This window comes from Pseudoliparis swirei, chromosome 1 (assembly GCF_029220125.1).
Source record: "Pseudoliparis swirei isolate HS2019 ecotype Mariana Trench chromosome 1, NWPU_hadal_v1, whole genome shotgun sequence".
NCBI classification, from domain to species: Eukaryota; Metazoa; Chordata; class Actinopteri; order Perciformes; family Liparidae; genus Pseudoliparis; species Pseudoliparis swirei.
Window position 1 is genome coordinate 496,547 of NC_079388.1, and position 24,025 is coordinate 520,571.

At 41.6% G+C, this 24,025-nt stretch overlaps 2 protein-coding genes across 2 annotated transcripts; one reads left to right on the forward strand and one right to left on the reverse strand.

Moving 5' to 3' along the window:
- The first annotated feature begins 397 nt into the window (after nucleotides 1-397).
- Nucleotides 398-19,804, forward strand: abcf1 (ATP-binding cassette, sub-family F (GCN20), member 1). Its single transcript, XM_056420323.1, has 26 exons — nucleotides 398-566; nucleotides 1,357-1,406; nucleotides 1,512-1,586; nucleotides 3,354-3,480; nucleotides 3,567-3,601; nucleotides 3,678-3,749; nucleotides 4,953-5,042; nucleotides 5,954-6,049; nucleotides 7,160-7,246; nucleotides 7,326-7,421; nucleotides 8,051-8,173; nucleotides 8,319-8,419; nucleotides 9,300-9,385; nucleotides 9,465-9,604; nucleotides 10,145-10,293; nucleotides 10,374-10,457; nucleotides 11,409-11,533; nucleotides 11,915-12,027; nucleotides 12,813-12,987; nucleotides 13,486-13,560; nucleotides 17,514-17,584; nucleotides 17,667-17,699; nucleotides 18,354-18,522; nucleotides 18,606-18,670; nucleotides 18,742-18,814; nucleotides 19,492-19,804. The coding sequence occupies exons 1-26, from the start codon at nucleotides 503-505 to the stop codon at nucleotides 19,656-19,658; spliced, it is 2,541 nt and encodes an 846-aa protein (XP_056276298.1). The 5' UTR covers nucleotides 398-502; the 3' UTR covers nucleotides 19,659-19,804.
- mrps18b (mitochondrial ribosomal protein S18B) lies at nucleotides 19,796-23,913 on the reverse strand. The gene is made up of 8 exons (XM_056434185.1): nucleotides 23,693-23,913; nucleotides 23,477-23,568; nucleotides 22,617-22,785; nucleotides 22,438-22,535; nucleotides 22,290-22,358; nucleotides 20,472-20,538; nucleotides 20,339-20,398; nucleotides 19,796-20,119 (listed from the first exon to the last, which is right to left on the reverse strand). The coding sequence occupies exons 2-8, from the start codon at nucleotides 23,555-23,557 to the stop codon at nucleotides 19,923-19,925; spliced, it is 741 nt and encodes a 246-aa protein (XP_056290160.1). The 5' UTR covers nucleotides 23,558-23,568; nucleotides 23,693-23,913; the 3' UTR covers nucleotides 19,796-19,922.
- Between the last annotated feature and the right edge of the window lie 112 nt (nucleotides 23,914-24,025).

The window sequence follows — 24,025 nt, forward strand, 5'->3', positions numbered from 1 at the left end:
AAATTGCATGCGATTCGGTTCAATACTTTTTGAGTTTTGCGAATAACACGCATACAAATAAATAAATAAATAAATACACGGCGATCAAAACATAACCTTCCGGCATTTTCAATGCAAAGGTAATAAATAAATAAATAAATACACGGCGATCAAAACATAACCTTCCGGCATTTTCAATGCGAAGGTAATAAGCAACTGAAATAACCAAAGTAAACGGCTGTCGGAGTAAACTATCTCCAGAAGGTGGCAGTATTGCGACACTGCCGTAAACCTCCAGTTCCCCCCCCCCCCTCCCATAGTTCTCCAGCCTACAGGGGGCGCTATCTCCCTTCGGCCTGTTTGTCAAGCGAGCCAAATGCCAGACGAAGAACAATCAAACTTTGTTGATGACCCGGCATGTGCCTGCAGTAGTTGGGCCGCATGACGCGTGAGGCTAGTCATTCTATCGGATAGAAGAACAACATCCCTTAAGCTGCGCTGTTTTAGAAGTTAGAGTAACACAATGCCTAAGAAAATTAAAGAAGACGCGGCGTGGCTGGACGATGAAGTCGCAGCCCCGGCAGCTGGTGAGATTAGTTTAAGTTAGGTTAGCGTGCTGTGCTAGCAGCAGTGGTCAGACCAGACCAATTGCTACATCTGTGAATTATGTTCCGTTTACCTGAACGACACGGGCACCGGGCTTATTTGGTCAGCACACTATATTATGTCAGCATGAAGAAATATTGTGTCACACATTTTAGCAACACATTTGAATAAATAACTCTAAGAACAAATGTAGCTTTTAGCTAACTATGATGCATCTTTCAGTTCATGACGTCATCAAGTGATACAATACTACTGTCGGCATTGACATGTGAAACATGTAAAATACAGATACGCAGTTTAGTATTGACAGTCAAATCAGAACCAGTTTGTACTCCAGTCATTACTCTACAGTTGTGACTTTATATTACAATAAACAGTCAAAGAGAAATTAAACTATCTATCAGGTTAACATGTGTTGATGATGAAACGCTCTTCACAAAAGATGAAGTGTGTTATTTAGATGCTGTTCCACCACAGGCTTTCTAAACCGCTTCCGTTCCAAGAGATTCTCTAGTTTCATTAATTTGACCATGAATGTAAAACATGTTTTGATGAAGTTTATTCAAATGTGTCCAATTACTTTGTCCTCTATCGATGGACTATGATTACAGAGGGCCACATGTTTATCGACAGATGTCAACTACCTCAAATTAAAGCTGAGTCGGCACTAGTCGTCATTTCATTTCAAGTCCAGTTTTCTGGATTCTGACCTGCATAATGTATGGTAGTGCCCCACTGCTATTGTGAAATTAATAATCTGTTTTCTTCCAGCAGAAAAGACTGTGAAAAAAGGGAAGAAAGATAAAAAGGGGAAAAAGAGTGTGAGTATTATTTGTTCTTCAGAGTACAGTATGGCTTCATAGCTGCAGTTTGATCTCTATGGCACAACACATCTCATTGGATTTGTTGTCAATGTTTTCCTCCAGTTCTTTGATGAACTTGCCACAGATGTCAAACCTGATGTAGATGAGGTGGCTGTGAAAGGCACACAAGGAAAACAGGTAATATTCAGTCTGAAAGTAAGTCTTTGAGTAACAAGGCGCCTGATGGAACTCCCTTAAAAACAGCTATGTAATGTATACAATCTGCTGGCTTGCAGAATGTGAGAGGTCTATTCTGTGCTGTAGTTCCAGAGCAATAATGAGGGGATTGTAGGTGACGGATCGCCAACACTTTATACGTAAAGAGATGACTATACCACACAACTTTGTTAAACAGGATACAACAACACTAATTCTCCACATTGAGGGCAGACTCACAGTGATATTCAGACTCTATGGGTTTAAAGAGAGGAGAGAGCCATGCCATCTTCCTTTTTATACTATTTTGAATTGCGTGTGTTTGTTCACAATTAAAAGAAAGTTCTTTATGAAAAATCTTGTGACATTTGGTGTAAAGTGAATGTTGCCGTGCAAAAGGTTGGCTAAAAAAAGAGGTACCGTATTTTTTGCACTATAGGGCGCACTTAAAAGCCTTTAATTTTCTCAAAAAACGACAGTGCGCCTTATAATCCGAAGCGCCGTATATATGGATTAATTCTGGTTTTGCTTACTGACCTAAGCGATTTTGTGTGGTACAAGGCGCTCACGGCGCTAAGTCAAAATGTTTTAGTACGACTTTGGTAAACTACAAAGCCGCACCGCTTGCAGCATTACGGCTACCGTAGCCAGGAGCGTCGCGGAGTAATACATACTGTGCTTCACCACAGCCGCTAGATATTGGTGTCAACAGGGCGTTCAAAGTTAAACTGCGAGCTGCGTGGGAGCAGTGGATGACAGAAGGCGAACACACATTCACCAAGACAGGGAGACAGCGCCGGGCGACTTACGCCACTATATGCCAATGGATCGTGGATGCCTGGGCTAAGGTATCAGTCTCAACTGTGGTCCGAGCTTTCACAAAGGCCGGAATCATCACTGAACTGCCAGCTAACAGCAACGACACTGACTCGGATAATGACGAGGGGAATTCGGGCATGTTGGATGCCGTAATCGCCCAACTGTTAAACTCGGACACTGAAGATGAAGAATTTGAAGGATTTGTGGACGAGGAATAAACTGAAAAAGTGAGTGTATTGTGTTGTATTTTACGTGTTACAACTGAATAAGGTTGGTAGTTATTGTGAATACGCTCATTAACGTTTGAATAATGTTGAGAATTATTGTGAACGCGTTTAATAAAGTTTGATCGACTGACTTATCTGACTGTTTTTTTCCGCTTAATGCGCCTTATAGTCCGGTGCGCTTTATATATGAAAAAAGATCGAAAATAGACCATTCATTGACAGTGCGCCTTATAATCTAGTGCGCCCTATAGTGCATAAAATACGGTAATTAAAATGTCATAAATCTCTTTTAATAATGTGAGATTGTTTGGTTGAATCCAGTATCTCTGATAGACGCAGTTGAACAATGATCTCACATTCTTAAAACAAAAGCAGTGCAAGCAAAAGCGTTGTCACTTCCGTTGGAGAAAAGGAAGTTAATTAGTTTCCTTTTGAAGTCCTTTTTCAGATTTGGTCTCGTAAATTCAGTGGTCAGCTGAGAAGGTTTAAGAACCTCTTTGAAAAAAGTAATGAGAACTAAATATTACGAAAACACTGAAATGATGCCTCTATTTATTCATATGACTATCATAACTCCTTTATTTAATGTTGAGCACTTTGGTGCTCCATAAAATAATAGTTTTACGATACATTCTATCTCTGTCCTTTGACATGTTAACTGAAATTTCCAATTGACATTTCAATTACAAACTCCTCCATTCAGTCTCAGAAAAAGAAAAAAGACCGGCGGAAAGGAAAAAGTGGAAATGCAGATGACGACGATGATGAGGATGTCATGCTAAAGCTGAAAAAGCTTTCGGTGCAAGCAAGTGACGAGGAAGATGAGCCAGGTACGCCTTTTCAAGAATGAGCCTTGCAATGAAACCGTCATCATCCTCTCACTTGTACACTCATAGTGCAACGCTCTATCCCTCAGTCGTCGCCCGCAGCAAAGGGAACAAGAAGAATAAGGTTTGCCTTCAGTCTGCATTCACAGACAGTCCGAGCATGTTGCCATCATTTTAACATGTTCTCTGGTGTCCTTCAGGGCGGGAACATTTTTGCTGCTCTGAGCCAGGGCCAGAGCGATGAGGACGAGGAAGATACACCAGCAAAAAAGGTACAGTGCTTTCTTTGGCTTAAATCGGCCACAAATAAATGTGTGCTGCTTTTAAAGTTGACAACTGGAGCCGCAGTCAAAGCTTTAACATTTTTGTTTTGAATGTCACGAAAGCCCCAAAGGCCCTCCAAGGAATAAGATGAAGAGATCTATTCTATGTATTTCCTTTTTTTACATATTGCAACTACAAAGCTAAGTGTTTTGTAACTGGGAAAAGTTTTTAATTCTAACGTCTCGTGCAGTGGTTCCCAACTGGTCTGGCTCCGGGACCCACCATCTCCCCTTAATGACAAGCCGCGACCCAAATCACAGAACATTCTTAACTTCTAAAATGTATTCAATGAAACTATGGTGCAGTTTGAGCCTGAGATAGTCTGGAGACAGAATACGTAGCCAACACAAAAACAAGTTTAATGATAAATCAAAACGACCAGCTGGTGGCGATGCTAGAGAGGAACTAGTTCTATTAAAGCTGCATTTTAATTATAAGCTAAAATCTTCAGGACATGAGGTATTACAACATACATAACAATTAAGAATCTTCAGCCATGTTTAAACACACTCGACAGCTTTTATGCATAAACAAAGAAGTTCAAGAAGTAGTATGAAAAAAAATTACTCAAATGACCTAACTTTAACTCAGAAAACACACTCACTAAATCTGACAAACAATTTACTAAAAAGGTCCCTGTCTTAAGGAGCAGCTTTTCCACAAATTCTAAATGAATTCAATTGCAAAAAAAGTGAAACTCAAAAGGATTCATATACACAAAATGTACTTTTGTTGTTAGTACCTCATCAGTGCTTTAAAGAAAATGAAGCTGCACTCAATTCATCCTTAGGTGTAACACTGACAGACCTGAGTCTGAAGGAATTTATAATGGGAGAAGCTGAATTTTATATTCAGTAGGATGTTTGATTGAATTATCCTATAAAACCCAAAGTCTCCCCCATATTCGTAGGGTTGGATCCAACTTGGCACACTCTGCTGAAAACATGGAGGGACGAGCCGGCAAAAAAAACGACACTCCGCTGCATAAAAAAAGTCCCTTCGAAATAAAATCACAGGATGCAAAATAAAAATTATCATCATTTTTATTTTCCCAGGCAAAGGCCTGCGACCCACTTAAAACGGGTCCACACACACACACACACACACACACACACACACACACACACACACACACACACACACATTGTCAGGTTGCCTCTGATCAGGAGGATGAAGCAGAGAAGGATCATGGTGAGGAGAAAACTACCAAGAAAACCAAGAAGGCAGAGGCCAAGTCCAAGGTAGACATTTAGTAGAGATGCTCCGATTAGCATTTTTGGGGCCGATTACCGATCAACAAAATCATGATCGGCCGATTGCCGATCACTGCCGATCACAGTATGGCAGGGGAATGGTAATCTTTTATCTATAATCTAGCAGAGTTCGCTTTGTTTATAAGGCTGCCGCTATCAACCAGCGGTTCGTCTGTTTCATGTCAACACTCAACATTATATAGTATAGATATTAGTTCATGTAGGGTTTTAATGATTCACTGGTTTATTATTATTGTTTACATCATTTAGTCATTCCACTATTTCAAATGGTTACCGTTAACGGGTAAATGGAATGTTCACCGTAATGCAGCACAGAGTTAAAGGGACAGATCAACCTTCATGTTACAGCCGTAATATATTCATTCACCTATTTCATAACATTCATACAGATCCCTTTGGGATTCATTCAGCGCAATACCCCCCTATTTTATGTGCACACTTTGTAGAAATTAAACTAACTATGAATTAACTATATTCAAGAAGTAAAAAAACACACACGGCAGCTCTCACTCACAGCGAGTGATGGGAGACATGACATCAAGTGCAGGTGCTTTTGCTGGCCGTCCGCGGCTTTTTGGAAGTACTATGTCTACATTTGAAAAAATTCCAGACGGGAGAAGTCATTTTGCTTGCCACTGCCAAGCTCTGCTCTGCTGTTGAGTGCCCGTTTGCAGCGCATGTAGGTGGAAGTCGCGCAATTAATTTACGTCATGTGATCTGCTTTTTTGATCGGCGCTTTTGGCTGATCGCCGATCAAGCCATTTTTACCAATATCGGCCGATTATGATCGGTGGCCGATCAATCAGAGCATCACTAACATTTAGTTTATATATGTCAAACTACAGAATACATCACGATCCACAATGTTTTCATGAAATTGTCAGGTTGCCTCTGATCAGGAGGATGAAGCAGAGAAGGATCATGGTGAGGAGAAAACTACCAAGAAGACCAAGAAGGCAGAGGCCAATTCCAAGGTAGGCATTTACCTACCTGTCAAACTACATTTACCTTGGAATTTCAGATCCATTAGATGTTAATCAAGGTAGACATTAACTGAAGTCAGATTGGTTATTAATGAAAGCACACAGAGGGATTCACAATGCATGTTGTCATTTATAAAGAAATGACTCAACTTAAATAGCCACCAATGCACACACAGATAGCTATACACATGTCACGATCCACGATTACATCATGATTATATGTTAGTTTCTATGGTGGAAGTCACTGAACAGTGCAATTAAACTCATTTATATATATATATATATATAATACAGCCCTACAAATTAACCGAGTACCTCACCAAAGTCTGTTCTCAAATTAAATAATTTGAAGTTTCTTTAACTGTTGAGTGAATATTGATTGCTGTGTTCAGTCTTCAGCCACAGAGAAATGGTAGGAGGGCCTTTACTGCTCGAGTGAAGGAAGCATACAGAACTGAGAGGCTGACCTCCGTAAACGTATTTATTTGTCAGCGTGCGGTCACATGACGGTTCCGCCAGCTGGCTCTTTTGTCTTCATTGTAAGACAATCCATATCTCATGTAGTCGGAGTAGTGCTTGCGTTTCACCAGGCTCAATTAGCATATACCAACACACTTTGAGGGTGTTTTCTATGCTGTGAAATGACCAGTGTCTATTGGCATTACAAGGTATGACTGCTAAATACTGAAGGAGTGTGAATAGACTCTAAAGGAAAAGCACAGGATTTAATTCTTAACATTATGTTTTGTCCAGGCAAACTGAAAATGGGTTGGTCGCAGACCCACCAATCACTGACCTAGAGGATAAATGTCTTCCTGATCAGAGAATGAACCAGAGCTCTTCTCTTTGTTCATACAACAGGGTTAGGGTTAACCCTAACCCAGCTCAGGCAGAGCCACCAGGAAGTCTCATGACAGAAATAAGGACCGATATGGACTGATGTCTGTCTTTATCATTCTTTATTATATTTGTTAACCACCAGAAAATGCAACCGCAGAAGGATCAGCACAAAGCTTTGTTGTTTTCATTGTGATCTGATTCTCAGCCTCTTCCAGGTAACCGTGACGTGATTTAACTATGTGATTTAACCTGCCCATGCAGAGAGGGAAACCCGCACAACAAGCACACACTAGGGAGGAGGAAGAGGAGGATGAGGAGGATGACAGTGACGGAGGGGACACGATGAGGGTAAGTTTCTCCACCAAGCCGTCTCTTCTCCTGCTGTGGATCAGTGTGGCAGCCCCTCTCTTCTCTGTCTGCCCCTCAGAGTGCTGAGGACGTCATCGCTGAGCAGGCCAAGCAGCAGGAAGACGACCCGTTGGCTAACCTGAGTAAAAAGGAAAAGAAGAAGAAAAAGAAACGGGTAATCATTGGTTCTGCTGTAATGATGCTTTCGTTACATACACCTCCTCTTATTTATTTGACATGTTGGAGTCATGAACCACTGCTCAGCCAGTGGGGAGATTTGTGTAATGCAGAGGTTCCCAGACTCAACCAGGTCGCTGGATTTCTATCACCACTAATGATCGAATGTAGAAGCATTGGTTTTACACGGGGTCTTTAATCATCATCAACAACACAGGGATTAACCAAATACTGTGGTTGTAGTCCCTTTAAGCCACTAAAACCTTAGTGAACTTTGTTTTAATAGAATTAAAGGGACTGCTTTAATCGCACATTGGATCTCGATGAATGTAATAATCATGTTGGAAATCTATTGATACAACTATATTTTCAGTGTTTTTATTTGCCTAAAAATAAAATGAAGATTGAAATTCACAATGTGCACATATATGGAGTTTGACTCCGGTTGCACGTGCTCTCTCGTTGTACATGCATGTCATTTACAAATAACAGCATGCATATAGAAAAGACATTGAAGACCAGAGAATAGCAACATGTATGTACAATATAAAAAACAACATGATGATTTCAGCTGATTTACCGTCCTGGATTCTCAATTCTGTACGTTGGTGTTCTGCTTGGCTGCAGATGGAGTACGAGCGTCAGGTGGCCAGCATCCGTGCACAGAATGCCTTGGAGGGAGATTTCTCCATCTCCCAGGCTGAGACGTCTTCCAGACAGGCCATGCTGGAAAACGCCTCTGATATCAAGGTAGTATCTTTACCTGATGAAAGAGTAAACCTAATTATTTATAAGAATACTGTGTTAAAGCGTTTTGGATGCTTTTAACAATGATGACTAATTTGGAAAAGGCTGCATGTACTATGTGTTAGTAAAGATTGTGTGTTCCCTTTAGCTGGAGAAGTTCAGCATCTCTGCTCATGGCAAGGAGCTCTTCATCAACGCTGACCTTCTCATTGTTGCAGGAAGACGATATGGTTTGGTTGGACCAAATGGGTAACTATCTTTTACTGGCCATGAACATGTTACTCAGGTGTTTGGTTAAATATGCAATAGGGCTAAAATGATTCCTCAAGAAACTAAAATAACGTGTTTACTCAATCATGCTGTTAATCAACGATGCACGGATTAGTTGTATAAATTACATTATGGTGCAGTAAAAATGACTATTGGGTGAATGGTAAATTCTAACATTATTATGTGTTCACATGTTTTAGTGAGAAACTTGGAGATGTTTTTACAGCAACATAATGAATTTTAACCCCTTTTTATTGTTAGAAGTGTAGTGATGAGTACTCAGGACGATACTCGGTATCTGCATGTACTCAAACGTAAGTACTTGTACTGTGTGAAGAACAGTGGTATTGGTGTATCCCTAATGTGAGATATGCCTTAACAGTTTATTTACATTTCCTCTACATCATTGCGGAGGTCGATGACATTCGCCTGGTTGCTTCTTCACAGAACATTGTTTAGTTGGTAGTAACATAGGCTTAACGTTATTTAATTTCTTGTGACAGATGACCATAAAGTCAAAGGATTTCATTTAGATTTTATTACAGTTTCCACTGATTTTTGGAGCCGTTGAAATATTTTTGGGGGGATGGAGGGGGAGGAGCAGCCACAGTCTTAAATATTAGCTGCTGTAACAACCGAAGACTCATCTGTATGTGACGCTGTGGCTCATCAATCGGTCTCGCCAATTCCAAACGACGTGAACGGGGTATCTCTAGATCCGATGCGTGACTCAATTTTAAGGCCTAATGAAGAGCCCGCTTGCGGGTTTCCTGGAGATTTGACTGGTAGCCAGGTTACTATGGCTTGTAATAGTAGCCAGACACGGATCCCGTCTTCACGTCTCTCTCTCCTCTTTCAGCAAAGGAAAGACCACCCTCCTGAAACACATAGCCAACCGAGCGCTCAGCATTCCTCCCAACATTGATGTGCTGCTGTGTGAGCAGGGTGAGTGACCTGTCAGAAATCCCTTCTCCTACCATGTCGGCGCCGCCCACTGACCCTCATTTCCCTGTTGTTGTGTTAGAGGTGGTAGCCGACGACACACCGGCCGTGCAGTCGGTGCTGAAGGCAGACACCCGCCGCCTGAAGCTCCTGGAGGAGGAGAGGCAGCTGCAGGCTCGACTGGAGAAGGGAGAGGACAGTGTAGCTGAGAGGCTGGAGAAGGTAAGGGCCAGTTTACCAGGCTGTATTTTCCTTGGGAAAGTGTATTTATTGATTTGATCCGTTTGTTTCACAGGCATGTAACCCATGCACAGCATTAGGACCTGTGGGTCCAGCTCTAGAACTCAGTGGAGCATTTAGCAGCATAGGAGACAGAGCTGTCTGTCTGGAGAGGATATGTGCATTAATACAGATGAATGATGGTGTTCCCTATCGGTTTTACAAGGTGATGCAACGTCAGTGTTATATTTACAATTGGCTCTGCTGCCCCCCGGTGGGCAACCAAGACTAATTCCCTTGGAGATAAGGAAAACCTTTTGAATTTCTGGATCAGGGTTATTCTTCATTTCCATAAGTAAAGAAAACATAAATTGCTGTGATTTGGGAACACCGTGGCACAACTGGACTGAGCAAACAGTGTTGTGATTGTTTTGCAAACAAACAGGACATCCAAACAAGTGGATTCAACCATCTGGGTAAACGGTTTGCTAGTTTCTAACCTGCCAAAACATGTGACCTGGCTCTGCGTTCCCCCGCCCTCAGGTCTATGAGGAACTCAGGGCTATTGGAGCTGCAGCAGCTGAACCTAAAGCCCGGAGGATCCTGGCTGGTCTGTCGTTTACCACTGAGATGCAGAACAGACCCACTAAGCGCTTCTCTGGAGGCTGGCGAATGAGAGTGTCCCTCGCCAGGTACACCATGAAAAACTGCTGGTCCAACATTGATCTGTTAGAAGTTATTGTTCAGTCACTCTAACAATCTGTTTCCACAGAGCTCTGTTCATGGAACCCACTCTGCTGATGCTGGACGAACCCACCAACCACCTGGACCTGAACGCCGTCATCTGGCTCAACAAGTACACAGCAACTTTTTATGTCATGTTTCCCAGGGTGATATCACAGAGTATTTAAGTATTTTAGGAGTAGAATTGAATTAATATTGAATGGGAAGGAATTACTCAGCAGAGTTACATCTGATTGGTAAATGGACTTTGTACATTGTGAATCGACATGTAATTATATTTATGTTCTCGTCTTCCAACCACTCGAATCGCTTTCACACTACTTGTCATCATTAACCCATTCACACTGATGGTAGGAGCTACGGTTCCACCTGCACGTCAGAACTACCTTACATTCATACACACACACATTCACACTGTAGGTAAAGCACTAAGGCACTCGCATGTACGCTCACATGTACTAACGTGCACTAAAAGTCCCACTCTAATGCACTAACTTAGACCAAAAGGCAGGCTTGCATGCACTAATGTGCATGAAGAGGCACGCTCACATGCACTAACGTGCATGAAAAGGCACTCGCATGCACGAAGAGGCACGCTCACATGCACTAACGTGCACGAAAAGAACAAAGAGGAGCTCTGCTAACGTCACACAGGGAGAGAGACTTACTTCCGGGAGACATTACGCTTCTCCATCTTTACATAGATGATGAGATGTTAATCATCTGAATGTTGTATGCTGCTTCTTTGAATAGGTATCAGTTTCTTTTGAACATGGCTGTGTTCTGTCTCAGACACTGTGTCCCAGCAGCATTCCTGACCATGGAGAGAGCTCTTTACTTTTATTCCATCGCTGCAGCTCATAACAGGAGGCCACCTTGGCATGATAATGGAAATAAAAACCTTCCACTCAGCGTCCATTTTGGATTTCACTAAATAATGTCAGACAGACCCAATCAAGAATTAACTCTCACTCTTAGATTAGGTTACTTTTAACTTGAATATTTGGAAACGATGTCTCCTGCTTTTTATTGTATTCAAGTGGTGTGCTTGTATTTTCTGCAGCTACCTTCAAGGCTGGAAGAAGACGCTCCTCTTAGTTTCCCACGACCAGAGTTTCCTGGACGAAGTGTGTACAGATATCATCCACTTGGACAACGAGAAGCTCTACTATTACAGAGGGAACTACTGTAAGTGTATTTTAGAGCAAGACCTTTCACCTTGGGGACTCCAAACAAGAAATATTTCTGTGCATTAGAAATATATTTTTGAAGCTTCTTTTTGTGGATTTTGTTTATATATAATGATAGCTATTTGTGTGTGCATTGGTGGCTATTTAAGTAGAGTCATTTCTTTATAAATGACAACATGCATTGTGAATCCCTGTGTGCCTTCATTAATAACCAATTTGACTGAGTTAATGTCTACCTTGATTAACATCTAATGAATCTGAAATTCCATCTGTAGAGCAACCATATGTTCTTCCATGTTGTGCTGGGTTGATTTCGTGGTTGGACAGAGTGAGACACACAATACTCACGTTTTTTGTTTTGCTTTTCTGTTTTTTTAAGTGACCTTCAAAAAGATGTATGTGCAAAAGCAGAAAGACATGCAGAAGCAGTACGACAAGCAGGAGAAGAAACTGAAAGACCTGAAGGCTGGTGGCAAGTCCACCAAACAGGCTGTAAGTACCCCCCCCCCCCCCCCCCCAGGGCACAGGTTTCACTCCGTTACAGTAGACTAGTTGTTTTGGATTGATTACATTATAATATATAAACTCTAGCAAATATTTTTTCTTTCTAAAATAGGAAGATCTCACTTCACTTTTCCTCTTAACCGTTTATTGTTCAGTTTGTTTTACTGAAGGAAAACAATCAATATTTAGATTGCTTTCATTTGGTGCTTTTATAGATATTAATTGAATTACAATCTTGAATATATATTTCTGTAAAAATGCAATTCCCCATTTAATCTGAATTAGTACTTCACTTTCACAGGGACACACACAGCTTTTTATAAAATGCTTTTCCAATTTCTTTTTGAAAAACTCGAGGTGGGTTTTCAAGTGTCTTCTCAATGTCGCGGGCTTCGTACTGACGCCACCGTTAAGACCCACAACACACGGAGGTCTCTCCTCTGGGCCAACCGTAGTACTTGTAAAGCACAGGGACAGATATGCCTGGTTCTAGCGTCTTTGTGCTGTTGTTGTGGTGGTCCGTTACAGCTGTAACAGACTTGATTTATACCGGTCTTAAATCAGTCCATTATGATACATTGTCTCTCTCTCTCTCTCTCTCACAGACTACATGACACATCGGTTCTGCTTGATTCATTCAAATGTTATCTTTTCTCGGGTGCAACCATATGATATAGGGCCCTATCCTAAAATTGTTTCCAATTGTATTTGTTATATAGTTTCATGTGTGTGTTTGTGCAACTACCAGAAGTTTGTCTCCATGTTTCTCTCAGGAGAAGCAAACCAAGGAGGCCCTGACCAGAAAGCAGCAGAAAGGCAAGAAGAAGGGAGCTCAGGAGGAGGAGAGCCAGGATGCCACGGAGCTGCTGAAGAGGCCCAAAGAGTACACCGTCAAGTTCACCTTCCCCAACCCGCCTCCTCTATCCCCGCCCATACTGGGACTACACTGTAAGAACTAGGAACATCCACAGATTGTCAGAAGAGCAGGTGACAAGTGAGCTAGCACGCAGACAAAGGGAGGTGAGGGCTGATGTCATGGTTTGGTCACATGACCCTTCAGTCATGAGGGAGGAATGAGGTGAGATGGAGATGTGTGATAAGATTGTTGCTGACCATTATTGAACTGCACATATTAGCTATACGTTTCCTTTGTCAGCCTGATTCTGTTAACAGCAGCAAAGTCACATCGAGTCATTAATATCTCACTCGAAACGTATCTTAACAAGTCAATAAAGATATATCGTATCGCCATGACGATACGATATATCAGTTGGCACTGAATGGAATAACAGTGTTTATCAAATGTCAGACATGGTTATGAACTGAAAATATATTTTCAAGAGAAATGGGAAAGGACCCGTAATGATGCACACGTGATACGAATCAGTGACGCAGACGGAAACAAAGAACAGCCCCATGAGAGTAAAGCCCGTCTCTCCTGTACAGGTGTGGACTTTGGCTACGGGGGTCATAAGCCTCTCTTCAAAAACGTGGACTTTGGAATCGACATGGACTCCAGGAGTAAGTAGACTTCTTCTACCTCATTGTTAAGGTTGAGCATGGTTTACTGTACTTAACACTTTCATGATAATGTCTGTATTAATGCATATGGCATAATGTTTGGTGAAGTTGTGTTTTTCAGAATTTTGGAAGTTCAATATCAGATCGGATGAAAAGTCTGTATCCGATTCATCGATTAATCGAAAAAATAATCGACAGATTAATTGATTATTAAAATAATCGTTAGTTGCAGCCCTATATGATTGTTCTATTTTCACAGCGCTGTGAGACAAATACATTTGGGGGGAATTGCTGCAATGTGCAATGTTTGCAACAGAAATGATGTTCGTAAATACGTTGCATTTTTTAGTCTTCTGACCACTCAAAGTGCTTTAACACTACATGTCGTCATTCACACCCTGATTGGAGGAGCTACCATGCAAGGTGCCACCTGCCCATCAGGACTAACACACATTCCTGTGTGTGCGAACACCTAGAGAGATAGAAATACGCTCATGCGTGTTAACGTGCATGCCTGCAACTAACGATAGAATATAAAAGGGTATACCTTCCAGGTACATTCCAGCCAGACGGCTCACATAAGTCTGCAACAACGAATCGATAAAAATCGGTGATTAAAATAGTTGGCAACGAATTTCATTATCGATTCGTTGTGTCGCGCGATTATTATGGCGCTCAATAAAGTCGCGGAGTATAAAAAAAGTTGATTTGAGCGCAGAGCCGCAGGAGAAACAAGAGCGGAGCGGAGGGAGAGGACAGACCATAATGTTGCATTGTGAGAGCCAATCAGCATTGAGCTGCTCCTCCGTTAGTGAATCTAATTGGCTGCTGCTGCTCACGTGGCGCTGGAAGCGAAAGTCATTCACGTCGTCGGAGACATTCACGGAGCTGTGTGCGCCTACGGGTGATGTTATGAACCCAGACACCAGGGCGCTACATGTTACGACGTGTGTGGCATTTCCACAAGAGTATAACGTAGAAAAGTGGTTATTTTTCCGTGGCGGATGGTGGACAATATTTTTCCACGGAGATAAGCCCCGCCCCCTCACCGACACGTTTGACGAACAGTCTGCTGAGAAAACTCAGGAGAGTAAAGCGCTGTCAGTTCTGTTTGTGACAGGGTTCATACACATGATCAATGAACAAGGTTCATCCACATGCTGACCAGTGGATCTCCAGGACCTTTCCAGGAATTTAAACAAAATTTCCATGATTAAACATTTTGTGAAAACTCGGTGTATACATGAACAAGTGAGAAGATGTTGTATTTAAACTAACAATGAGAATTCCAAAGCATACCGTATATATTCCGTTTAAATTAATATTTGAATATAACAAATTTGCATTACTTTTCCAAAAATTGCGAATTAATTACTTTTCTAGGCCTAGAAATAGCCATTTAAAAACTCCATGACTTTTCCAGGTTTTCCATGACCGTACGAACCCTGTTTTGAGTAAAGGGTTGAAAATTACAGTTTTTTTTATTTTATCCAATTAATCGATTAATCGAAAAAATAATCAACAGATTAATCGATTATCAAAATAATTGTTAGTTACAGCCCTAGGCTCACAGAAAAGTGAGCCGTCACAACACAAAACATAATTCTAGAGCCAATGCGTCAAAGTTGTAGTTTTTGCATGACTAATAATCCCCCCAGCATTTAGTACATGGGAAGACAAATATTTGTTTGTGTTTTTCATATAAAGCAGTTGCATTATTTAAACAGACATTGTCATTTAAGGGGTTGAAGTTCAAAAACATTAATGATCATTTGTAGGGATGCACCGATCTGATCGGCGCCGATCCGTATCGGCCGATATTCCCATTATCGGTTTTGATCGGCGTTCTCAAAACGGCCGATCAAACTTGGCCGATGAGATGACATAAAATCTGCGAGAACTATCGGAGACGTTTCAATCGCAGCGCACCGCAACGGAGTAAATGCGCAGGGCGAGGGCCGGCAGAGTGCAGAGGTCCACGAGGGGATCCTCACGCACCGAGCGGCGTCCCCGTCCCCCGAGTTGAATCTCTGGGTCAACTCAGCCGACACTCACATGTCTGAGCCCCTATAGACCAGTGGCGGGCCGTCAGGGCCAGCAAGGCCTTCTCTGCTGGCCTAAACATCATCAGAACATATATATTTTTTTCTAAATATATTTTCCCACAAATATGTATTCAATTATTCCCCAGAGTAAGAGTTATTCTCTTAATTTCATAGCGTTCCTCTTGGTTGCGCTGCTGCCAGCGCCAGGTTGAGATTTGGAGAGCTGGTCTTTATGTTAGATCTTTTATCCAATCATATTCAGCCATCGTGTGTTGCCAGGGGGCTAAAATCTGCCCTTAGGCCTTCAGAATCAACATTGCGGGCGCTGGTAGCTTCAAGTGAATGGGAATGACGATGTTGTGTCAACCAATCAGCTTTAGAGTTGGCTCCTCTAGGCCTTCGAGAAGGCCCCGGAACCGGCACAGGAGCCAGCTAGCAGGCGGAGTGCTGCACGTCTTTTGATTGGATTACCAATATTGAGAGGCGGGTCCTATGGGCAGGTAGATGCAGAACCTCAGAACTAGGAAACTGAATTTGATAAAGGAATTAATTCGCGGACTACAAAGCTGTTTTTTCAACCCACAATGGCGGAAGGAGGAGAAGATGTCGATTTGGTGGAGCATATACTTGAAATCTGCTTTGGGTGCGACAATGCCCTGTTTAGTGAACAAACGAGTGCAAGTGACTTTTTTTCTTCTTTTTCTCCGTCCCGATGCGCGCATTCTGCAGCGGGCGAGACGGAGAGCCGAGAGAAATGACATGCTGTTGTGTAGATACGATCAACATCAGACGGCTGTTTAGTTTAATAAATAAACAAAGACGTGCTATAGAGAAAATGACGGGGGCGGGCCAATTTTTTTTTATGTCATGCGATCTACCAATACTACGCCGCGATCGAGGTATTGAGCAGCCCTGGTCTAGAGCCATGGCATCATAATGATAGTAATAAGAGGTGGATTAATTCGGGTGGGACTGTGTAGGACCTCACTGAAGGCCCAGGCCCCAGGCCCACGGCCCGCCACTGCTATAGACTGATGTTGACGGTAAACGCATTCGTGCGAGGGTTTTGATGAAGTTAGCGGAAGGATTTACGTAACAACATCCGGTTTTGCAAAGTTAGCGGAAGGAACCACGTGAAACAACATCCGTTTTTCAAAATAAGATGTCGACAAATCATACACTAACATATAAAAGTAAACAATGAACTGATTTTGTATCTTTATAGATCGTTTCTGAGATTTAGCTTAAATTATGCTAACATTAAAAATGTTTTACTGTACCAAGGAAGAGTTTATAAAAATAAGTCAGACTTTTGTATGTTAAAAAAAGTCCTGTATATAGATTCCCCAAGAGTTCCAGGAAATGAATGATTCAGATGTGTTCCATACATATCTGAAAGCCCCTACAATAGCAATCAAACAATTTTAATGTATCAATTAGGATATTTTTCTAAGTAAAAGTCCTAAATGTTTAAAGAAATCTGTAATTTCTTTAATGTTTGAGGTGCTTTATATATGTATTTCTTCATAGTCCTAGGCAATAATGCTACACAATAAATAGAATGCTTCAATCGACACCGTGATCGGTATTATCGGATCGGCAGTTACTGATTTCAGTGATCGGTGATCGGCACCAAAAAACCTGATCGGTGCATCTCTAATCATTTGTTAGTTGGCCGAAGTTGGCTAAAAGATTGAACACAGTGCAAGAGGAAAGTAAGTGGAATACATGATATTTTGTGTTTGTCTTAAAACCACAAGAGGATCCTTTCTAGACTGAGGCACAAGGTTTAAACATAAATAAACATGTGTGCGCACAAAGAGTTACTCTATTGTTGGTGTAGAGATCATCGCAGTAAAAGATTAGTTGATGTTCCAATCTTCTGCTGACCTGACCTCCTTTGTTTAGTTTGTATAGTGGGACCCAATGGGGTTGGGAAGAGTACCCTGCTGCTGCTGCTCACTGGGAAACTCAATCCTGTACGTAAAGAGATATTCAAACCTTTTAATTTGATTGAAATACATGTACCAGTTAGGTGACTGGATGGTTTTTCTTTTGTAGACTAAAGGTGAGATGAGGAAGAATCATCGCTTGGTGAGTAACGTCCTGTTGAAGTATCTCTATTGAATACAGCTCGTACTTCCACATGCTCAACACTATGTAGTGAAGAGCAGGTAGTACTAGCTGTAGTGAAGTATAGTTAGTACTATATGTAGTGAAGTATAGTTAGTACTAGATGTAGTGAAGCATAGTTAGTACTAGATGTAGTGAAGTATAGTTAGTACTAGATGTAGTGAAGTATAGTAATACTAGATGTAGTGAAGTATAGTTATTACTAGATGTAGTTAAGAGCAGATAGTGCACAGTGGGGCTTGCTAGTAGCTGTGGGATAGAGCCGGGTGGCTACAATTCAAATAAGAGCCAGCAGAGTATGTTGGAGAACCAGAGGGTTAGGGTTAGCTAGGTTAGTTAGGGTGGGCGTGCGCACACTATTGGCCCTGGCTCTCCTCTCACCTGCTAGGCTGCTTCTCGAGCCCTGGTAAAGCCTCCAGATCTTTACAAACAAAATGTGAAGTTTATTTTAGATTTATGGGCCAGAGAAACTTGTGATGCTTGTGACAGTTCTAGCAACAGCCTGCTGATTGTCTGCCGTGGTGCCCTGTTCTGAATGTGCTGTGTGAACATGTGGTGAGAAGGTGAGTCTGGCAAATGATCACAAGAGTTGTAACTCTGGTCTTTTGTTTGCAGAAAGTGGGCTTCTTTAACCAGCAGTATGCTGACCAGCTGAACATGGAGGAGACCGCCACAGAGTACCTGATGAGGAACTTCAACCTTCCCTATCAGGACAGCAGGAAGTGCCTGGGATGTTTTGGCCTGGAGAGCCACGCCCACACCATTCAGATCTCCAAACTGTCTGGTATGAACCTGTTTTTTGTATTTGTTGTCAGCTTACAGGAAGGAGACATGTTCAAACTGTTTTCTGGGTTTGCCTCCTGACAGGTGGGCAGAAGGCCAGAGTGGTGTTTGCTGAGCTGTGCTGTCGTCAACCTGATGTGCTCATCCTGGTTAGTTTCACTGAGCCTTTGATCCACCCTGCTGATTGTTCCCCCTCAATGACCAACTGCTTCTATCCTAGGATGAGCCCACCAACAATTTGGACATTGAGTCAATCGATGCTTTATCAGAGGCCATCAATGAATATAAAGGAGGTAAGGTGTCCACCATCAAGGATCAACTCTCATGATAACATTCCCCAGATTGGCTGATGTACGTGCTAATTTGCATATTGTAGTGAAATGTACAGGAACTAATATCTTCCTGTAAAAAAGGAATTGAAGAAGGTTCGACGTGCAACGCTGACTCTTCATTTAGTTTCTGAAAGGAAAATGGCCTCGAGGGTGGGAGACGCATCAACCGTCCGTCATTCAGAATCTATTTATCATTACAGCATGCAAGTCTCTTACTTTGAGTCAAACTAAATGTAAGGTTTGTCAGACCACAAACGTGACAACAATTACAGCTCATTTATTAAGTTTGATTGATGGCTTGATAAAAAATTTAGGTACTTGAATTGAGAGCCTGGCGGACCTGAGTGAGGTTAAAGGGTCAGCGTGCTCGGATGGACTAACTAATGCTGACATCTTACAGAAGCCAGAAACAGACCCCCGTTAATACTATGACATATTTTGCAACAGTAAGACACAATTTAGTTGACTTAGTGTCTCATAAATATCATTTTTTTTTTTTTTTCTGTTCCTGGTTTAAATAAAGCACTTGCAGACAATGTGGAATGAGCGTAAAAAGTCCAGATTGAAGAAAGGCGTTGACGTAATGACTGAAGCTGTCCGTTCTTCCCAGCGCTAACAATGTGTCTCTTGTTGTCCAGCTGTGATCATCGTGAGTCACGACGCCCGGCTCATCACTGAGACTCGGTGCCAGATGTGGGTCGTGGAGGACAGTTCGGCAAACCAGATCGATGGAGACTTCGACGATTACAAGCGGGAGGTGCTGGAGTCTCTGGGAGAAACCATGGTCAACAAGGTCAACCCATAACCCCCGCCAGCTGGGACCAGTCGCATGCGTCTCAAAGCAAAGCCCCTTCCTGGAGTCACAACTGTTCCTTTCTAGTAATAGAGGGAGGTCTACTAAATATCACGTTCTGATCTCCTGAAGCCAAACAATAAAATAAATCAATTTTTCAGTGTTTTTATTGTGCAATTTGTATTTACATACCAGTAGGATATGCAAAACAGGCAGAAATTTACATGAAAGTTAGTTCAGCAACAATGGATCAACTAGACTGGTTCTGTATCTTCATCACTTTAAGTATGCCTTATATGTCCTCCTCACTTTAGCCACTTCCTTCTCATCAGGCGTTATCTCACTGTACCACTTATACCAGGTTTCACCAGAGGCCAACGACTGGGGAGGGGAAGTGGACCCCACAGCGTCATGGGAATTTGAGTAGTCCTCTCCTGAAAATTCCACATATGGAATCTGAAAGGGAAGAAAGCCTGGCGGAAGACAGACACATCGAACAGATGTGAGAATAATGATGTACTGGTTGTGTGGATATTAGCGGTCCAGAGGAGCAGTTGATCAAAACCTCTGTCACAACTGATGCAGCAAAGTGGTGAAACTATTACACGTAAACCCAGACCACTTCCTCGTACAGCCACAGCCCCACCCCCAAACATCCAACTGTCCATACAGATCTCATGTTGCTTACATACCGTGATCTTTTGCTGCGTCGATTGCCTCGTGCAGCTTCTTCTGCCGCTTCATACACACACCTGGAGACAAGCAGCGCTACATGATCACCTGGACACCCTGACGCAGCACTACGGGCTCATGTTGGAGACCTACCCGTTCGAGTGGGGTCGTACACCATTCCAGTCTGGGGGCTAATGAACTGCTGCAACAATTTCACATTCTGCAAGAGAGGAGAGATTTAGGTTAACTTTTTATGATATTGAATTAAACAAAGCTCATGCATTAGTCAATACTACATCAATACAACTTTTGAGAAGACGCTATAAGAAGCATGTTGTTTTTATGAAGTTATTTTAGTCAGCTGTGTGGTTTAGATATAGCCATTTGCTGTTGAGCATGTCATTTCAAAACAGACAATGCACACAATTGTTAAACTGGCTAACAGGTCACAAAGCAAAATGGGTGTGAATGCTAGTTTCAATTGAACTAATTGCATTTTAGGAGTTTAGTAGAGGAATTTAAAGGAAAATATAAATCAGTTGTCAAACTAATGTAGTGTAAAAATGACAGAGTCCCTATAAAAGGTGCTGGGATAGAAGGAGTAAGCATCAAATGGAAATAGAGCACAAGTCAGTACTTATGTACTTGAAATGATACTGACCCAAAGCCAACAGGACCGAGCCTGGCTGAGCAGACAGTATCACAGTTACAGGATTTATTGATCACTTGGTTAATAGAAATATAATTGGCAATCAGTTTAATGATTGAATAATATAATTTAAATTAGTTTCTAATTTGTCTCTATGAACATAAACTGAAACATTTTGTTTGTGGACTGAGGACATCACTTACCTAACAATAGGAAAGTATTGGGTCGATTGGCTTTATCTGGAGCGGCTCGTCCACACAACAGTTTGCCCACTGTTAAAGTCTAACGCTTGTTTTATTTACTGTCTTTGTGAAGCAGTTTAATGACGTTTTTAAAGTGGAAAATAAATACATTTGATCAATAATAATAGCCGTTAGTTGAGGTCCTAATGAGCTTGTGGAATACGTATTTCTCTGTAATTTGAGGAAATAGCAAACAAGGTCATTTAGAAACAAAGCCTCCATTGTCATATACCTATATGCTGTAAAATGTCCCGCTCACTAAATATATTGGTCACAATTCTTTAATGTCCACATTGTAGGATTTTTATTAAAATTAAGTGCGTTCATGAAAACACGTAATATGGCTGATGTAGAATTTGAGATCTTCTTTACTTTAATCCAGACATTTCTGTCCTGAATATTCTGCAACGCTTTGGTGGCTGATGCCACATAATGCACAAAAGGCTACATCACTTTTCATTTAGCCGACACTTTTATCCAAAGCGACAATCATGTTGCATTCATACACCGTAGACACAGCTACAGGGAGCAACACAGGGTTAAGTGTCTTGCTCAAGGACATGCCGACGAGGGCGGGGATTGAACCACCAACACCCCACACGATTGAAAGACGGCCCTGCTAACCACTGACTCAGTCACTAACTAAATGTCTCTAAAGCTTCAGTTACCTGTTTTTTCATACCAACATGCACAAAGCTTTAGTTTCTTTCTCACTTTATTATTATTGAATGGAAATGTGCCTGGTCAGCTCAGAAAAACAATGAAGCCACAGCCACAAGAATGGACAACTCCTGTTTCAATTGTACTGAGGCTTTATCTATGTGCTGGGCAATGTGCTGGCTAACAACACACAGTGCTCCTCCTGGCCACTGTATGCAGCCAGAGGTTCATTATTCAAATGATATGGAGAAAATCAAACAAGTATTTATTTCTTTGAAAAAAAATCAATTGTGCAGATTGGAATAAAAGGCTGCAGACTCAGACTTCAACAGTAAAATATTGATATTAATATTAAAGAACAACAGCACAATGTGTTTGATGCGTGGTGAGACCACCAGTGTGACCGAGATGTTGACCCACCTGATAATGGATTATAATGTTTGGATCCCGACAAACTGGACAGGGATTTGCACATATCTTGTCTCCTCTCTATAGAAAAGGAATCAGTGTTTAGGTGACTTCACTTTACATAGAACGATTAGAGGATGTATTCAAATAGAAATGTTACAATGCAAGTCTTGCGTGTCTTCTGTGGAGGAATGCCGCCTTTGTGGTTCCTCCTGTAGCCTTCCCACACTGGCTTGGTCCCATACTTCTCAATGTACTCTGTCAGAGGAAAGGAATATATTAAAAAACAAAGTAGGCCTACAAGAATGGGAGCTGAGATTTGAGTTTTTTTTTAGGTACCTTCACTTTCCAGATAATCCCAGGGGCTTTCCTTGTAGCGGAGGAGAGCCTCAGCAGCCTGATTAGCATTCTCATCCTGGAGCGATAAAGCTTTGCAGAACGAATGACTTGGAGGTACAAATGGAGAGAGACACGGCCCGGGTCCTACACGCAGCCTCTGCAGACACAACTGTATGCAAAGGAAAACTCTCACCATTATCATCAACACAACATGAGTAAATATATGTTTTTAGCTTCTATGCACTGGATACCTGTAAAAATAAGAATCACACTTTAAAGTCTTCTCCTCTCACACAAAGCCTTAATCGGTGAGGCACCATTATACCATAAGGAGCTCATAGTACTATATTACACCACTAGAGAGCTTATAATACCATATTACCCCACTAGAAAGCTTATAGTACCATATTACCCCACTAGAGAGCTCATATAACCATTACCCCACTATGGAGTTGTATAGTACCGTATTAGCCAACTAGAGCGCTCATAGTACTATAGTATTACTTTTATGGAACCAGCTTCTACCTTCAGTCCGGGAGGCAGACACAGTCACCTCATTTAAGAGTAGACTGAAGACTTTCCTCTTTAACAGCGCTTATAGTTAGGCGGAATCAGGTTCGCAGTTGGAGCTGGCTCATGTGTGTAGTTATGGCTATCATACAATACAGTATTGTGTCTGTATTATTGCCGATATATTCTAAATTAAGTCAACGCAAAATGCTACACGTCTCCGGTAGATTGTCACGTTGTGCACAGCGAAGGAGACCGTCATATCACCTCAATATTTAAAAACTTCATTACGAACTCATCACAGATACATTTATCGGATTATCGGCAAACGTAAAAGTGAAAATAAATACCCGATACTGTCGCAATGGATGTGAAAAGGAAGGCGAGAGACGACCCAGAAGCTTCGCGATCCCTTGAAAGGAGGCAGCCATTTTGTCTGTCACTATGGGGTTATAGGTGAAAGGTGAAAGATCAAGCAATAATTTAGCAGAATACAACGTTACATTTGATATCAAAATTGTATCATACATAATTACTTTATACTACATGTGAAGCCATATTCTTACCGTTTCATCTGTGTTTGTTGGATTTCGATTTTTTTTTAATGTTCTCGTCACAACCATTGTGCCGACCAAACCTCGAAAGAAAAAGTATACGCCATTTTGAAGCAATACTGTTAACTAATTTCTTATATTAAATAATAACCACAATCAAACCAATTCAAAGACATTGGTTGGTATGCTTGAATGTGTACTTCATGAGGCGACTACACGGTATTTTCAACGTAAATCTAGGGAGTAATTTTAAATAACAGCTTGCAAAATGTTTGACACGCCATTATGTCCTTGACTGAACCAGTGAAGGTTGGCTGTTCACCATTTTGTTTCAGTGAAAACGGA

Excerpts from the sequence above, each read along its gene's own strand:
- abcf1 (XM_056420323.1), top strand. The coding sequence starts at position 503 with ATGCCTAAGAAAATTAAAGAAGACGCGGCGTGGCTGGACGATGAAGTC. Across the intron at positions 3,602-3,677 it reads AAGGGAACAAGAAGAATAAG|GGCGGGAACATTTTTGCTGC; the intron begins GTTTGCCTTCAG and ends GGTGTCCTTCAG. Across the intron at positions 12,028-12,812 it reads GCAAGTCCACCAAACAGGCT|GAGAAGCAAACCAAGGAGGC; the intron begins GTAAGTACCCCC and ends TGTTTCTCTCAG.
- mrps18b (XM_056434185.1), bottom strand. The coding sequence starts at position 23,557 with ATGGCTGCCTCCTTTCAAGGGATCGCGAAGCTTCTGGGTCGTCTCTCG. Across the intron at positions 22,359-22,437 it reads AGACACGCAAGACTTGCATT|AGAGGAGACAAGATATGTGC; the intron begins GTAACATTTCTA and ends CCTTTTCTATAG. Across the intron at positions 20,120-20,338 it reads CGACGCAGCAAAAGATCACG|GCTTTCTTCCCTTTCAGATT; the intron begins GTATGTAAGCAA and ends GTCTTCCGCCAG.